The sequence below is a fragment of the Hyperolius riggenbachi genome, chromosome 4 (genome assembly GCF_040937935.1).
Source record: "Hyperolius riggenbachi isolate aHypRig1 chromosome 4, aHypRig1.pri, whole genome shotgun sequence".
NCBI lineage: Eukaryota > Metazoa > Chordata > Amphibia > Anura > Hyperoliidae > Hyperolius > Hyperolius riggenbachi.
Window position 1 is genome coordinate 353,487,699 of NC_090649.1, and position 19,189 is coordinate 353,506,887.

Here is a 19,189-nt window from a genome sequence, read left to right on the forward strand (position 1 = left end):
TTATTTTGCAAATAAAGTCTTCAATTATGTAATTCTATACACAGGATTTAACATTTTAAATTATTTCTAAGGGCTTTATCAAAATAATATACAGAGGTATTTGCATGCCATTCATAGCCCTCACTGCACTATTACTATTGATGCATACTAGTGTAGTACTGCCTGTCAAAATCGACCTCCAACACTGGATTTAATTATTAAAACGAATAGCAGAAAAGTGAAATGTATGATATATTTAAAAAAAAAAAAAACGAAAGAGGAGAAGGATAATGTGAAAGAAAAACACCTGACATAGTTTACCCCTTTAGCCCACGGGTACAAAATACCCCAAAGTGTAGGGCATAGCAATCCACACAAGATCAGGGGTACATAGAAATGTGATTTGAAGTGGTGTATAGAGTGGTCTTATTTATCCTTGTTCATCTGCTCCAATTTGTACTGACAAATAGTCTCATCTACTCAAAAATTTACCTGGTTTTAGATGTGTACAAATTTTGTATAATATACATGTTTATACAGGGATTGCCTAAAACACTAAATTATTTTATTATTGCTATAAGGATGAACTGTGGGCATATAATGTGTAGGGTGTGGTTGTGTGAATTAATTTAAAGCAAAGACCTAATTCATATGGCAAAACAGGAATTATCAAAACTTACCATGGCCCCTTTGATATATATCATTCATTTTATTTATTTATTCATTTATTTGGGGGTGGGGGTGGGGGGGGGGTCAGGGGGTTAAAGCCAGAGTCCTAAAAAATTTTAAGCACTGACACTACATGCAGCTATGTAAAATAATATAGCATGGGTCCCTATCTACTAGCTTGATTAATTGTTGGCAACTATGGAGCTAGTCCTACCAATGATGTAGCATGATATCTTGGAAGATTATTAGGGCTGTGAATTGTTTGTTACACCACACCCACTACACATTTACAGATAACAAAAGGGGGTATATGCAAGAAAAAAAAAACTCTAACAGAAGGCGTTTCCTTTTAATTTTCACTTTTCTGCTACGCACTTAAAATTCTTATAATTGAAGGCAGCTTTGTAAAAAAAAATAAAAAAATAGGCTTTATAGTATAGTAAACATACAACTGGGGCAGGCCTAGCTTGAGGACTGAATTTGAAAAATAATCAGTTAATTCACCTATTTAATGTGGTGTTTATACTCAGTAAGCCACCACACAGTTATATGAATTTTATCTAGGAGATTTTACTGTTTTCATAATAAAAGAAAGGTCTTAGAACTATGAAGGCTTTTTGAATACTGTATAACAGCAATGTGCATTGATTTACAATGAAGACATTCCCGAGATGAGACAGGTGCTGAGTGGAATTACAAAAACCAAGTGTCATACCACACCTTTCCATTGCTTTAGCAGTGTATGGTAGATGCATTTCAATACTGTGCTCATCTTCATCTGTTTGCAGTGACATTCGTTCAAACATCCCAGTCTTCCACAACTCCCCATAAACTGAAAACATGCAAAACACATGGGACTTTATTTTCCATTAAGGCAAATTAGACACATACCTGGGCAACAGTGCCCAGGGTCAGCATAAACAATATATTATAGTGGTTAACATCGGTTTTCTCACTACTTAACTGTGTCACTTGGGATTTACAATTGACGTTTTTCTCCTAAGTAGTATAACAAAATATCTACAAAATGTATGAGACTTTGGCCTTAATTCTGGTAGCTATGTGAGGTAAATATTTTTTGTAGGTAAAATACCTCGAGGTATTTTCCTCTTTTTCAGCAATTCTGAAAGGTTTTTCTCCATTTCAGAACATGAGGTAAAACATGTGGTAAAACATGTGGTAAAACATGAGGTAAATGCATAGAGTGAGGTAAAACATGAGGTATTTCAGTGGTAAACCTGCAGCAAATAAGTAATAGACCTCAATTCATAAAAGTGCTGTCGGTAAGGTAAACTTGAGCGGGGAAACACCGCTGTCGGTATTTCAGCCTTCAGGGTGGTAATTCATAAAAAATTTTCTAGTTGTGATAGGCGTGCGGAGATATTCCGCTGTAGGCAGGCGTTAGGCTGTCGGGAGACATGCGGAAACAGGAGAAGCTGGCCGAGTCCCTCCGTGCAGTGTTCTCTCTGCAGCTGCTTGGGAGGTCTGTCCCATTCACTGCAATGGATTCCGCACGCTTCTCGCCACATCAGAGGTAGCGGTAATCCCCGTCAGCATACCGCTTCCTCTAATCTTTATGAATTGACATTTGTTACTTTTGTTAAGATAATCACCGCGCAAGGCGGTGATTTATTACTCTGCTCGCGAATGTCGGCTTTTCATGCGGAAAAAGCCTTCATGAATACAGATTTTGCTGTGTGGTCGGTAAAGTGAGCTGTTTTCAGCATTTCCGCATGCGGAAATGCTTTATGAATCGAGGCCATAGTCTTTAACAGTGCAGTTTCTATTCTAGGCTAAAGTGCACCCAGGGCGAAGGTGTAAAAATTGCGCCCCGCCCCCCCGCCGGTATAGGTAGCCAGCTATAGGTCCCCCCCCCGAGTATAGGTGGCCAGGCATAGGTGAGCCAGTAAAGTTGCCCCCAGTATAGGTTAGCCAGGTAGTTGCCTCCAGTATAGGTAGCCAGTATAGTTGCCCCCAGTATATGTTAGATAGGCAGGCACCCCCCCCAGTATAAGTTAGATAAGTAGGTGCCCCCAGTACAGGTTAGCCAGGTAGGTGCCTCCAATATAGGTAGCCAGTATAGTTGCCCCTAGCATTGGTTAGATAGGTAGGTACCCCCAGTATAGGTTAGTTAGGTAGGTGCCCCCAGTATAGGTAGCCAGTATAATTGCCACCTGTATAGGCTAGCTAGGTAGGTAGGTGCCCCCAATACAGGTTAGATAAGTGCCCCCAGTATAGGTTAGATAGGTAGCTTCCCCCAGTATAGGTTAGATTAGGTAGCTGCCCCTCAGTATAGGTTAGATTAGGTAGGTGCCCCCAGTATAGGTTAGAATAGGTAGGTGCCCCCAGTATAGATTAGATAGGTAGCTGCCCCCCAGCATAGGTTAGACAGGTAGCTGCCCCCCAGCATAGGTTAGACAGGTAGCTGCCCCCCAGCATAGGTTAGACAGGTAGCTGCCCCCCAGCATAGGTTAGATAGGTAGCTGCCCCCCAGTATAGGTTAGATAGGTAGCTGCCCCCCAGTACAGGTTAGATTAGGCAGGTGCCCCCCAGTATAGGATAGATAGGTAGCTGCCCCCAGTATAGGTTAGATAGGTAGCTGCCCCCAGTATAGGTTAGATAGGTAGCTGCCCCCAGTATAGGTTAGATAGGTAGCTGCCCCCAGTATAGGTTAGATAGGTAGCTGCCCCCGAGTACAGGTTAGATTAGGTAGGTGCCCCCCAGTATAGGACAGATAGGTAGCTGCCCCCAGTATAGGTTAGATAGGTAGCTGCCCCCCTGTATAGGTTAGATAGGTAGCTGCTCCCCAGTATAGGTTAGATAGGTAGCTGCTCCCCAGTATAGGTTAGATAGGTAGCTGCCCCCGAGTACAGGTTAGATTAGGTAGGTGCCCCCCAGTATAGGATAGAGGTAGCTTGCCCAGTATAGGTTAAGTAGGTAGGTGCCCCCTAATAATGGCGGAGGGGGGAGCCGGAGCCGCGGGGAGGGCAGCCCGACCTCTCTCTCCCTCTCCCCGGGCCGCCCTCCATGCTCCCCCCTCGGACTGCAGGCAGCAGAGTTAGCGCGCAGGGAAGCGCTGCTGTACACAGCCTGTTACTCACCTCCCTGGATCTGATCGCCTCTCCTGCCCTGCTGGTCTCCTCTCTGCCTAGCCGCTGATACACACGTGGCTGCATCCAGGACGCAGCGACAGCGTGTGTATCAGCGGCTACATTGCAGAGAGGAGACCAGCAGGGCAGGAGCGGCGATCGGATCCAGGGAGGTGAGTAACAACTGTGTACAGCAGCGCTTCCCTGCGCGCTAACTCTGCTGCCTGCAGTCCGAGGGGGGAGCATGGAGGACGGCCCGGGGAGAGGGAGGGAGAGGTCGGGCTGCCCTCCCCGCGGCTCCGGCTCCCCCGCTATCACAGCGCCCCCCTTCCTCTGCGCCCAGGGCAGCGGCACGGGCCGCACGGCCCTAGAAACGGCCCCGGTCTTTAATTGTCTTCCATAAGTTAGGATAGTCTTTGGAAGATGTTTTGTTTTTGTTTTTTTGAGGAGGGAAGGTGTATTTGATTATGTAGCAACCTATGTAAAGTAAATTTATAGGCATCCATTAAAAAAAAAAACCTTTACCTTTAGAGGCTGGGGGGAGGGGGGGTGGTAGGAGCACTTTTAGAGGCTGGGGGGAGGGGGGGGTCGGAGCACTTTTAGAGGCTGTGGGAGGGGTCAGCACTTTTAGAGACTGGGGGTGTGAGTACTTTTACTTTTAGACGCTGGGGGTCTGGAGGGGGGGTTACAGCACTTTTACTTTTAGAGTCTGCTGGGGGGGGCCCTCGGAGCACTTTTAACCAGAGGAGGAGGGGGGGGGGAGAAATCGGTGTTTGCCGCAGGTTTACATAATTTTTTTTAAAAATAGAGGCTGTGGGTTGGAGCATTTTTTACTTACTTTTTTTTTCCAACCAGAGGTTGGGGAATGGCAATGTTGGGGGGGGGGGGGGGGGGGGGGGAGCGCGGCAGATGAAGACTTGTACAGGGTTTGGAGCACTTTTTCTTTTTTAAAACAAAATGGAAGCTGGGGCTGGGGGGGGGATTGTTGGTCGGATCACTTACTTATTTCAGCAAAATATGGGGGCCCTGAACACAGAACAAGCTGAAAAGGCTCAATGTTATGTGACCGATATCACAATTTTGTCACAGCACTGCATTTATCATGTGGTAGAGGTGGGTCTAATTATGTGAGGTAAAAGACATGCAAACACGCACCTTATTTCACTTCAGAATTCAAGTGTGAGGTATTTCACTACTAAATACCACACATTTTTAGTAGAAAATTACCGCATGAATTACCTCATGAAATGACATGAGGTAAAACTTTAAAACTACCAGAATTCAAAAGTTGATTTCCCTCATGAGGTAAACCCAATTCCATGAGGTAATTATTTACTAAACGCTACCAGAATTGAGCCCAAAGTGAGGTAAAACATGAGGTATTTCAGTAGTAAGCATGCAGTAAATAAATAATAGTAGTCTTTAATTGTCTTCCATAAGTTAGGATAGTCTTTGGAAGATTTTTTTTTTTTTTTGAGGGGGGGCGGGGGTGGGGGGGGGGGATGTATTTGATTATGTAGCAACCTATGAAAAGTATATTTGGAGTTTTATTTCTACTATTCTTTTCTTTTACACAGCCTGAATAGGAACGACACTGTAATAGCAATAGGAACGCCACTAAAAACTGCAAAATGCGTACAAATTGACTTTACCTCCAGATACAGGCAGGTCTTAAACTAATCGGTAAATTATGTGCTAATATGCCCCCTAATTTCCATGAGAATAGCTATTTTAAATAAATTACCTCATGAATTACCTCATAATTTACCTCATGAGGTAAAACATGACTAAAACCTACCAGAATTGCTAAATGTCATTACCTCATAAGGTAAATTACCTCACATGAAGTAATTTGTTTGATAGCCCTACCAGAATTGAGGCCATATAGAACTTACAGTAAAAATTGGGTTACTTCATGTTTGCTTAGCGACACAACCTTAAACGTAGGCTTCCCTCCTAATAGATGAACACAAATATATGTTTGCTTGCCCCTCTAGACATAAAGCCTCTACACCAGCCACTAACCTCTTCATTTTGTGAGAAGTAGTGGCAGCAAAATCCCAAACAAAAACAGAGTATAAAAACTAAGCAAAGCCAACCTGATTTTACTGTCCACAGACATTGCCAGCAGTCCTAACAAGATTGTGAAAATGCATAGTTGCATACAGTTATTTGTGTTAAAAAAAGACATACATCCATCAAAGTACTGGGGGGTGGAGGCACCCAAAGATAGGTAAGGTGTGGAAACAAAAAAATAATAAGGTGGAGGTTACACATTTTGTTTTTTGTTTTTTTAACATTAGACAAAGATATTCCAGAAAAACAGAAAGAATTTATTTTGATTGACTATCTTGACACAATATATTTACTTTTAACAATCAAATTTTAACCTCCTTGCCGGTTATCCCGAGCTCAGCTCGGGGTAACCTGCGCAGGAGGATTTCTCAGGCCCCGCTGGGCCGATTTGCATAATTTTTTTTTGTTACAAGCAGCTAGCACTGTGCTAGCTGCTTATAACACCCGATCGCCGCCGCCGATCCGCAATGTTGCGCCGCCCCCCCCCTCCAGACCCCTTGCGCAGCGCTGAGGGGTGGCCCGGGATTCCCTGTGACGTCCCGACGTCCATGACGTCGGTGACGTCATCCCGCCCCGTCGCCATGGCGACCGGGGAAGCCCTGCAGGAAATCCCGTTCTCAACGGGATTTCCTGCATACTCTGATCGCCGATGGCGACCGGAGGGGCTCGGGGGTTGCCGCCGCTCAGCGGCTATCATGTAGCGAGCCCTGGGCTCGCTACATGATTTAAAAAAAAATAAAAAATTTGAAAAGTTCCATGCTGCCTCCTTGCCGGATTTTTTAGACCGGCAAGGAGGTTAAGGCACTTAAGGACTCGGGGCACTGCAATGGGTTCTAATTTTGCCCCGAGTTATGCAAATCTCACCATGGTATATTTTGAAGAGAAGAATCTCCATTTTATTCGATTATATTTTATAAAAGATACAGACGATTACATTTTTATCTGGGAAGGAGACGAATCATTTAAAAATGTTAACACATATCTTAAAGAGAAACTCCAACCTAGAATATAACTTTATCCCAATCAGTAGCGGATACCCCCTTTTACATGAGAAATATAATGCTTTTCACAAACAGACCATCAGGGGGCGCTGTATGACTGATTTTGTGCTGAAACCCGTCCCACAAGGAGCTCTGAGTACCGCGGTACTTTTGGCAGTTTGTTACAATGTAACAAGGCTCACAGACAGTGAGCAAACTCTGACTAAATCATTTATACATAATTATGGTAAAAAATGAAGCACTTTTTTTACTACATTATTTTCACTGGAGTTCCTCTTTATCAATCAATCAACTAGACCTGAACTTTACACATAAAAATGATTAGAAAGAAATAGACTTTTTAGATCTGGTGCTCTATTACGAAGAAGATCAAATAAAAAGCAAAAACTATTTTAAACGAGTGGATGCAAACTCATACATTCATTTTAAAAGCGGTCATCACAGGCCATGGAGGAAAAATATCCCATTCGGTCAATTTAGGAAAATAAGGAAAAATTGCACAGACACTTTAAACTACGACAAACAAGCAAAAACTCTCCAGGAGAAGATTGAACAACGAAAATTCCCTGTAAGGCTTGGCGAGGTATTGACCCACAGTTCAGCTCCTATGCCCCAATCTATCACCACCTTCTTCACCATTTGTGGCGCATCCCCGCTTGAACGGGAGGTGAGAGACAACACCTGCCTGACTTCGGTTACACCCAGGCCTTGTAGGTGCAGTGGCTGGATAGTGTAATGGTTAAGGGCTCTGCCTCTGACACAGGAGACCTGGGTTCTCGGCTCTGCCTGTTCAGTAAGCCAGCACCTATTTCAGTAAGGAGTTTCTTGGGCAAGTCTCCTTAACACTGCTACTGTCTACTGAGTGCACTCTAGTGGCTGCCTCGCAAGCGCTTTGAGTCCGACAGGAGAAAGGCGTTATACAAATACTGCTATGCTATATAGGTGGAAGGTATAGGAGCTGAACGTAAAGTGGAAAGGATAACTCACCAGAGCCAAACAGGAACAGATAAGCCAAGTCCAATAACAATCTGGGTCATACACGTGCAATCAGATATATTGAGGAGGGGCTAGCTAAACACAGGTCCAAGACAAGTAGAGATCCAGGCAAGAGGTCGGTCCAGGTGGCAATCAACAAGAATAGTCAGGATACAAGCAAAGGTCAAATTCCAGGAGTTCAAACAGGCAGAGCAATATGAGAGCACCCAGCAACTAGCCAAAGCTAAAGCTATAACGGGCAATGACCAGAAGCACACAGCACCCTTAAATATGACAGTTATCCAATCAGTGGCCGGCCACACACTCCAACAAACCATTCAGACAGAAGTATTGCCCAAGGATCAGGCGACAACATCCTACCCGAGTGTCAGCTGACTACTAGATCAGCTGACACACACCAGCAAAACCCTGCCTAAGTGTCAGCTGACTTACAATGTCAGCTGACACTAACTCCCGTGTCTCCTGGTAGCGTAGGACGGACGCCTAACTGGATGCGTCCGTTTTCTTCCCACAGAGTGCACACACCCAACCCTGTAACCATGGATGCGGGGGTTGCCGCGCGCATAGGAGCTGGGCAGACCTGGAAATACCAGGATGCAACAGACTCCCAGCACAGACTGCTGCGTAGCTGGATTCTGAAGGTGAGTTTCTGACATTCCCGAAGAGGCTAATAAAAGAAGCAAAGGAAAAAGCCAGAAGTCTTACTCAACAGGATCTGATCACACCGAAAGAGACAAGTAGAAGGAAAAGTAAGGAAGAGACGGAAAAAGAAAAAATGCTAAATTTTATCATAAGATTCTCAACCGATCACAGCAAAATAAAAACTATTCTTAGCAAACACTGGCATCTACTGAGGGCAGACCCTTTCCTAAAACCCATTGTAGGCAAAAGACCAGGCTGCATCTTTAGGCGAGCAAAAACCATAAGGAATGTAATTGCGCCAAGTAAACTTAGAGCATTTCGGAAGTAAAAAAGAGAAGAAATACTACCAAAGGGGAACTACAAATGCAAAAGTAATTAGTGTCTATGTTGCGGATCACTGGAAGAGGGAGTGACAATGGTTGAGGCTAGATTCACAGTGGGACGTTGCGGTTTGATGCGACATTAAAGTCGCAATGCAAACTTACAACGCGATGCGCCAAAAAAGTCGCAACACATTGTTAAAATCGCATACAGCAGATACAGTAGAAAATACAGGCAATGAAAAGTATGCTTCCAAGTCATTACTGAGCATGTGCAAACAGTCTAACACAGCTGATAACGTGTATAACGCACTGCATGCAGCACTTTCACTTAACGTGCAGCGTTGGACACCAACGCAACATGTGCACTGTGAACGGAGCATTGATTTGTCATTGCAGTGCGTTATTCTGTGTTAAATGTTTTAATGTGCGACTTTAACGTAGCACTGTGAACTTAGCCACAGTCTTATCACAAATAAATCATATGAAATAAACACACACACAAAAAAAAAAATGGGAGACCAAATTAGTGATCCATTTGTTGATCTGCCCTTGCAGGCTACAATATGTAGGAAGAAAAACGCAACAACTGAGAGCAAGGATAGGTCAGCATAGAAGAAACATAGAAAAAAGGATATATGCTGCACAGTGTCTTCCAGACATTTTAAAGAATATCATCAACAAGACCCAGGGATGATGAAAATCAGAGCAATTGAACATACATAAGACCAATACGATGGAGATAAATACGAGAGAATACAAGCAAGAGAGATGCATTGGATTTTTATGTTAAGAACCCTCATTCCAGAAGCCCTTAATGAATGCATTGATCGTAATTTACAATAATCATAGAGTCTTGGCCTACTTTTATTCCACTCCTATCTGCAACCAATGTCAAATTGCAAAAAAAAAACAAAAAAAAAAACTCCACTTTATCCGATGGAATTATGTTTATATGTATTAGTATTACTTTATTTACCAATATTTGTTACTATCCTATTTAATTTATGGCTTTTATTACCACTTTTACAATGTTGATCTTATTATTAGTTTAATTTATTGATTACTGAACATGGCCAGGATTTGAACACTGGTCAGAGGCAGAGCCCCCCCCCCCCCCCAAAAAAAAAGTACTAGATACTTGCTTTTAGTTTAATATATATATATATATATATATATATATAACACATATATACATATATATATATATATATATATATATATATATACACACACACACACACACACAGTGGTGTGAAAAACTATTTTCCCCCTTCCTGATTTCTTATTCTTTTGCATGTTTGTCACACTTAAATGTTTCTGCTCATCAAAAACCGTTAACTATTAGTCAAAGATAACCTAATTGAACACAAAATGCAGTTTTAAATGATGGTTTTTATTATTTAGTGAGAAAAAAAAAACTCCAAATCTACATGGCCCTGTGTGAAAAAGTGATTGCCCCCCTTGTTAAAAAATAACTTAAAGGTGGTTTATTACACCTGAGTTCAATTTCTGTAGTCACCCCCAGGCCTGATTACTGCCACACCTGTTTCAATCAAGAAATCACTTAAATAGGAGCTATCTGACACAGAGAAGTAGACCAAAAGCACCTCAAAAGCTAGACACCATGCCAAGATCCAAAGAAATTCAGGAACAAATGAGAACAAAAGTACTGTAATTGAAATCTATCAGTCTGGTAAAGGTTATAAAGCCATTTCTAAAGCTTTGGGACTCCAGAAAACCACAGTGAGAGCCATTATCCACAAATGGCAAACACATGGAACAGTGATGAACCTTCCCAGGAGTGGCCGGCCGACCAAAATTACCCCAAGAGCGCAGAGAAAACTCATCCGAGCGGCCACAAAAGACCCCAGGACAACATCTAAAGAACTGCAGGCCTCACTTGCCTCAATTAAGGTCAGTGTTCACGACTCCACCATAAGAAAGAGACTGGGCAAAAACGGCCTGCATGGAAGATATCCAAGGCGCAAACCACTTTTAAGCAAAAACAACATTAAGGCTCGTCTCAATTTTGCTAAAAAAACCATCTCAATGATTGCCAAGACTTTTGGGAAAATACCTTGTGGACCGATGAGACAAAAGTTGAACTTTTTGGAAGGTGCGTGTCCCGTTACATCTGGCGTAGAAGTAACACAGCATTTCAGCAGAAGAACATCATACCAACAGTAAAATATGGTGATGGTAGTGTGATGGTCTGAGGATGTTTTGCTGCTTCAGGACCTGGAAGGCTTGCTGTGATAGAAGGAACCATGAATTCTACTGTCTACCAAAAAATCCTGAAGAAGAATGTCCGGCCATCTGTTCGTCAACTCAAGCTGAAGCGATCTTGGGTGCTGCAGCAGGACAATGACCCAAAACACACCAGCAAATCCACCTCTGAATGGCTGAAGAAAAACAAAATGAAGACTGGAGTGGCCTAGTCAAAGTCCTGACCTGAATCCTATTGAGATGTTGTGGCATGACCTTAAAAAGGCGGTTCATGCTAGAAAACACTCAAATAAAGCTGAATTACAACAATTCTGCAAAGATGAGTGGGCCAAAATTCCTCTAGAGCGCTGTAAAAGACTCGTTGCAAGTTATCGCAAATAACAATAACAATAACAATAATATTTATATAGCGCTTTTCTCCCTGGGGACTCAAAGCGCTGTGACCCTGCATTATGCAGTCTCAAAGGCTAGGGAAAAGAGGTGAGTTTTTAGCGTTTTTTTTTTGAAGCTGTCCAGAGAAGAAGCCTCTCGTACTGATTGTGGAAGTGAGTTCCATAGAGTAGGGGCTGCATAGGAAAAGGCCCGAGCACCAAATGTTAAGTGTATCCTGGGAATAACCAGCTTCATCTTGTTGGCAGAGCGGAGGGTGCGTGGAGGGGCATAAAGTTCCAATAGATCCGCTATGTATTTGGGTCCCATGTGGTGTAGAGCCTTGAATGTCAGCAGGCAGATCTTAAAATTGATTCTCCATTTTACTGGCAACCAGTGAAGAGTTTGCAGTACTGGGGTGATGTGTGAGCTGCGGGGGGCATTGGCTAGGAGCCTGGCTGCAGCATTCTGTACTAGCTGTAAGGGGCACAGAACCTTATCTGTAGATCCGATTAACAGGGCGTTGCAGTAGTCTAGGCGGGAGGATACAAATGCGTGAACCAGGGCAGGTAGGTCTTCAGCTGGGATAAGGTGTTTGATTTTCGCTATATTTCTTAGATGGAAGAAGGAAGACTTGACGACAGCTGATACCTGCTGTCTGAGTTTTAGATTTCCATCCAGGATCACCCCAAGGAGTCTTTATACTGTACAGTATCTCCCCCAATTGCTAGTTTGAGGTGGTGAGCGTTTTGAACTTTATCCATCATGTGTGGACCACCTACCACCAACACCTCTGTTTTGTCAGAGTTCAGCCTTAGCCAGCTGGTGTTCATCCAATTTTGTAAATCCACTAGACATGCATTTATGGATGCGGATGGGTCTTGGGTGCCAGGCTTGAAGGACAGATACAGTTGTGTGTCATCTGCATAACAATGGTATCCTAAACCATAGTTCTGGATTATTTTGCCCAGTGGGAGCATGTAGACTGCAAAGAGTAATGGTGATAGTACAGAACCCTGTGGAACTCCATAGGCAAGTGGCACTGGATTAGAGTAGTGTGTGCCCAGACATACTTGCTGTGTCCTGCCAGATAGGAAGGTCTGAAACCAGCTAAGAACAGTACCCCTTAGGCCACAGTAATTCTTCAGTCGCTGGATTAGTATTTCATGATCCACAGTATCAAATGCTGCTGACAAGTCAAGAAGAATCAGAATTGAGCAATCACCCTTGTCCCTTGCAGTAAGTAGATCATTCATTACTCGGACTAATGCTGTTTCAGTGCTGTGCCTTTTCCTGAATCCTGACTGAAAAGTATCAAAGATGTTGTTATCTGTAAGCCTGGCTTCTAGCTGGTTGGCGACTGCTTTCTCGATAACTTTTGATAGGAATGGTAAGTTCGCCACAGGTCTGTAGTTGGTTACAGAATCAGGATCTAGTGATGGTTTCTTCAGGAGGGGTTTTATGATTGCTTTCTTTAGTTCTTCTGGGAAAAGTTCACTTTGCAAGGAGCACTGAGTGATTTTGTGAAGTGCTGGCCTGAACAGCGCTGGGCACTGCATTAAGGATCCAGTTGGGCCAGGATCCAGGTCGCAGGTAGTGGGGCGGAGACTTTGAATGAGAATTCCAAAATCTTCTACACTCAGAGTGTCAAAGACTTGCCATGGTGGTACGGTAGTAGGTATATGCAACGTCCAGTGGTCAATTGATGTTGTTGGTGTAATGCTGGCACGGATGGTAGACACCTTGTTTGTGAAGAAGGCAGAGAATTCCTCACACCTTTCCCTGGAGTATGTGGTTGGGGCTTTTAGGCAGGAAGGATTGCAAAGTGATTCCACTGTGTGGAAGAGTTGAGCAGCTCTGTTGTTGGCTGTAGATATTTTGTGCGAGATAAAGTCTGATTTTTTCTTGGTTATTGCTTGTTGGTATTGTCTGAGGTGTTGAACTAGGCTAGATTTGTGCTCCCCAGTCCCTGATTTACGCCACTGTCTTTCTAGTCTGCGCCCTTTCTTTTTTAGATCCATGATGGTTTTGTCAAACCAATTAGCTTTCTGCTTTTTGGTTGCTGATTTGGTGCGCCATGGGGCAATACTGTCAAGTGTTTCATATATTGTGTTGTTGTACTGGGTTACTAGAGAGTTTGGGTCCATTTGACTGTGGAGCAGATTTGTAAAATCCAGGTTGGCAGTTATCCTCTCCGGTGTTAATTTACTCAGGGGTCCGGTTTTGATTGTTTCTTTAGGGAGCTGCTTGATAGGGTGATGTTCAATAGTAAACTGTATTATGTGATGGTCTGACCACACCACTGGGGTTACTGTTATGTTACTAATGTCCATTCCGAGGTGGAACAGTAAGTCTAGCGTATGCCCTCCTCTGTGGGTAGCTGATTTTACAACTTGTGTGAAGCCTAGTCCACCCATGAGATTTATTAGTTCATTTGCATCTTGTGATTGAGTGTTATCAGCCCGGACGTTGAAGTCACCAAGGATGATCCATCTCGGATAAGACAGAGCCAGCATGGCCAGAAGTTCTGGGAATTCCTGTAGGAAAGGGTCAGCATCTCCGGGGGGACGATAAACCACTAAAATTTTGAAGCCTTTACCAGCTGAGATCTGGGCACCTATACATTCAAAGGACTTTGTTGAGCCAACATTCAGGGCCCTGAGCTGCAGAGTTGTTTTGCCACAAATTGCTACACCCCCTCCTCTGCGGTCTCGTCTTCCCTCACTTAGGACTGAGTAATTGTATGGGATGGTTGCTTCCAATGTGGGGCCCGCATTGGCATCAATCCAGGTTTCAGTGATGCATGAAAAATCGCATGTCTGAATAAGGTCCGCAATAATGGCTGTCTTATTGTTTATAGAGCGGGCATTGCAGAGCAATGCAGTGACTGCATGGGGCTTAGCATTGGCGACTGGGTTCACTGCCGGGGTGTTACTGCATCTCTGACTAGGGACATGGTAACTTCTGCTACTTTCAGCCTCTGATTTCCAGTAAACATCACTAGAGATCGCTGGAAAGTTCTTTTCTTTGAATGGACCTGGGTCCCTGAAGTTGGACTGAGACTGAGTGTGGCACTTTTTATGGGCCTGGCCGCCTTTTTTACCTCTGTGCGTTTTATTTAAAATCCCTAGAGATTCCAGCAAATTAGCTTGTTTTTTTCCAATGTGAGATGCAGCTCTCAATGGCCTGAGAGATAGTAAGAAGCTGGCTGTATAGATTAACATTGCTCTTTGGGAAATGCTTGATTGCAGTTATTACTGCTAAGGGTGGCCTAACCAGTTATTAGGTTCAGGGGGCAATTTCTTTTTCACACAGGGCCATGCAGGTTTTGAGGTTTTTTTCTCACTAAATAATAAAAAACATCATTTAGAACTGCATTTTGTGTTCAATTAGGTTATCTTTGACTAATAACGGTTTTTGATGAGCAGAAACATTTAAGTGTGACAGACATGCAAAAGAATAAGAAATCAGGAAGGGGGCAAATAGTTTTTCACACCACTATAATTATATATATATATATATATATATATATATATATATATATATATATATATATATATATATATATATATATATATATATACACATACATACACACATATACACATACATACATACATATATATATATACACACACACACACACACACACACACACACACACACACACCTCTCTATCTGTGTATATATATCTATATACACACACACCTATACATCTATATATCCATACCCATCCATCTATCTATATCTCTATATAGCTCTATCTACCTCTATCTCTCTCTATATCGATTTATCCATCTATATCTATATATACAGGTCCTTCTAAAAAAAATAGCATATTGTGATAAAGTTCATTATTTTCTGCAATGCACTGAAACATTAGACTTTCATATATTTTAGATTCATTACACACAACTGAAGTAGTTCAAGCCTTTTATTGTTTTAATATTGATGATTTTGGCATACAGCTCATGAAAACCCAAAATTCCTATCTCAAAAAATTAGCAGATCATGAAAAGATTCTCTAAACGAGCTATTAACCTAATCATCTGAATCAACTAATTAACTCTAAACACCTGCCAAAGATTCCTGAGGCTTTTAAAAACTCCCAGCCTGGTTAATTACTCAAAACCGCAATCATGGGTAAGACTGCCGACCTGACTGCTGTCCAGAAGGCCATCATTGACACCCTCAAGCAAGAGGGTAAGACACAGAAAGAAATTTCTGAACGAATAGGCTGTTCCCAGAGTGCTGTATCAAGGCACCTCAGTGGGAAGTCTGTGGGAAGGAATAAGTGTGGCAGAAAACGCTGCACAACGAGAAGAGGTGACCGGACCCTGAGGAAGATTGTGGAGAAGTATTGATTCCAGACCTTGGGGGACCTGCGGAAGCAGTGGACTGAGTCTGAATTAGAAACATCCAGAGCCACTGTGTACAGGCCTGTGTGCAGGAAATGGGCTACAGGTGCCGCATTCCCCAGGTCAAGCCACTTTTGAACCAGAAACAGCGGCAGAAGCGCCTGACCTGGGCTACAGAGAAGCAGCACTGGACTGTTGCTCAGCGGTCCAAAGTACTTTTTCCGGATGAAAGCAACTTTTGCATGTCATTCGGAAATCAAGGTCCCCGAGTCTGGAGGAAGACTGGGGAGAGGAAAATGCCAAAATGCCTGAAGTCCAGTGTCATGTACCCACAGTCAGTGATGGTCTGGGGTGCCATGTCAGCTGCTGGTGTTGGTCCACTGTGTTTTATCAATGGGAGGGTCAATGCAGCTAGCTGTCAGGAGATTTTGGAGCACTTCATGCTTCCATCTGCTGAAAAGTTTTATGGAGATGAAGATTTCATTTTTCAGCATGACCTAGCACCTGCTCACAGTGCCAAAACCACTGGTAAATGGTTTACTGCCCATGGCATTACTGTGCTTAATTGGCCTGCCAACTCTCCTGACCTGAACCCCATAGAGAATCTGTGGGATATTGTGAAGAGAACGTTGAAAGACGCAAGACCCTCTGGATGAGCTTAAGGCCGCCAGCGAAGCATCCTGGGCCTCCATAACACCTGAGCAGTGCCACAGGCTGATTGCCTCCATGCCACGCCACATTGAAGCAGTCATTTCTGCAAAAGGATTCTCGACCAAGTATTGAGTGCATAACTGAACATAATTATTTGAAGGTTGACTTTTTGTTTTAAAAACACTTTTCTTTTATTGGGTCGGATGAAATATGCTAATTTTTTAAGATAGGAATTTGGGGTTTTCATGAGCTGTTTGCCAAAATCATCAATATTAAAACAATAAAAGGCTTGAACTACTTCAGTTGTGTGTAATGAATCTAAAATATATGAAAGTCTAATGTTTATCAGTACATTACAGAAAATAATGAACTTTATCACAATATGCTAATTTTTTTAGAAGGACCTGTATGTCTATCTAGATCTATCTATCTATCTATCTATCTAGATCTATCTATCTATCTATCTAGATCTATCTATCTATCTAGATCTATCTATCTATCTATCTATCTAGATCTATCTATCTATCTATCTAGATCTATCTATCTATCTATCTAGATCTATCTATCTATCTAGATCTATCTATCTATCTATCTATCTAGATCTATCTATCTATCTAGATCTATCTATCTATCTAGATCTATCTATCTATCTAGATCTATCTATCTATCTATCTAGATCTATCTATCTATCTATCTAGATCTATCTATCTATCTATCTAGATCTATCTATCTATCTATCTAGATCTATCTATCTATCTATCTAGATCTATCTATCTATCTATCTAGATCTATCTATCTATCTATCTAGATCTATCTATCTATCTATCTAGATCTATCTATCTAGATCTATCTAGATCTATCTATCTAGATCTATCTATCTATCTATCTAGATCTATCTATCTATCTATCTAGATCTATCTATCTATCTATCTAGATCTATCTATCTATCTATCTAGATCTATCTATCTATCTATCTAGATCTATCTATCTATCTATCTAGATCTATCTATCTATCTATCTAGATCTATCTATCTATCTATCTAGATCTATCTATCTATCTATCTAGATCTATCTATCTATCTATCTAGATCTATCTATCTATCTATCTAGATCTATCTATCTATCTATCTAGATCTATCTATCTATCTATCTAGATCTATCTATCTATCTATCTAGATCTATCCATCTATCTATCTATCTAGATCGATCTATCTATCTATCTATCTATCTATCTATCTATCTATCTATCTATCTATCTATCTATCTATCTATCTAGATCTATCTATCTAGATCTATCTAGATCTATCTATCTATCTATCTAGATCTATCTATCTATCTATCTAGATCTATCTATCTATCTAGATCTATCTATCTATCTATCTAGATCTATCTATCTATCTATCTATCTATCTATCTAGATCTATCTATCTAGATCTATCTAGATCTATCTATCTATCTATCTATCTATCTATCTAGATCTATCTATCTATCTAGATCTATCTATCTATCTATCTATCTAGATCTATCTATCTATCTATCTAGATCTATCTATCTATCTATCTATCTATCTAGATCTATCTATCTATCTATCTATCTAGATCTATCTATCTATCTATCTATCTAGATCTATCTATCTATCTATCTATCTAGATCTATCTATCTATCTATCTAGATCTATCTATCTATCTATCTATCTATCTAGATCTATCTATCTATCTATCTATCTAGATCTATCTATCTAGATCTATCTATCTATCTAGATCTATCTATCTATCTAGATCTATCTATCTATCTAGATCTATCTATCTATCTAGATCTATCTATCTATCTATCTATCTATCTAGATCTATCTATCTAGATCTATCTATCTATCTATCTAGATCTATCTAGATCTATCTATCTATCTATCTATCTATCTAGATCTATCTATCTAGATCTATCTATCTAGATCTATCTATCTAGATCTATCTATCTAGATCTATCTATCTAGATCTATCTATCTATCTATCTATCTAGATCTATCTATCTATCTATCTATCTATCTAGATCTATCTATCTATCTAGATCTATCTATCTATCTATCTATCTAGATCTATCTATCTATCTATCTATCTATCTAGATCTATCTATCTATCTATCTAGATCTATCTATCTATCTATCTAGATCTATCTATCTATCTATCTAGATCTATCTATCTATCTATCTAGATCTATCTATCTATCTATCTAGATCTATCTATCTATCTATCTAGATCTATCTATCTATCTATCTAGATCTATCTATCTATCTATCTAGATCTATCTATCTATCTATCTAGATCTATCTATCTATCTATCTAGATCTATCTAGATCTATCTATCTAGATCTATCTATCTATCTATCTAGATCTATCTATCTATCTATCTAGATCTATCTATCTATCTATCTAGATCTATCTATCCATCTATCTATCTAGATCTATCTATCCATCTATCTATCTAGATCTATCTATCCATCTATCTATCTAGATCTATCTATCCATCTATCTATCTATCTATCTATCTATCTATATCTATCTATCTAGATCTATCTATCTATCTATCTAGATCTATCTATCTATCTATCTAGATCTATCTATCTATCTATCTAGATCTATCTATCTATCTATCTAGATCTATCTATCTATCTATCTAGATCTATCTATCTATCTATCTATCTAGACCTAGCACCTGCTCACAGTGCCAAAACCACTGGTAAATGGTTTACTGCCCATGGCATTACTGTGCTTAATTGGCCTGCCAACTCTCCTGACCTGAACCCCATAGAGAAT

The 19,189-nt window shown here is 41.2% G+C and overlaps 1 protein-coding gene across 4 annotated transcripts in view; it reads right to left on the bottom strand.

Annotated features, from left to right (window-relative positions):
- Nucleotides 1-19,189, bottom strand: part of MEMO1 (mediator of cell motility 1) — a 715,696-nt gene that overhangs the window by 528,271 nt on the left and 168,236 nt on the right. For 3 of the 4 annotated variants that reach the window (XM_068231916.1, XM_068231919.1, XM_068231918.1), the window contains exon 5: nucleotides 1,369-1,480. The exons of the other annotated variant lie outside the window; for it this stretch is intronic. In XM_068231916.1, the coding sequence (XP_068088017.1) occupies nucleotides 1,369-1,480 (112 nt within the window). The remainder of the gene's footprint in view (nucleotides 1-1,368; nucleotides 1,481-19,189) is intronic. 4 annotated transcript variants of the gene reach the window in all.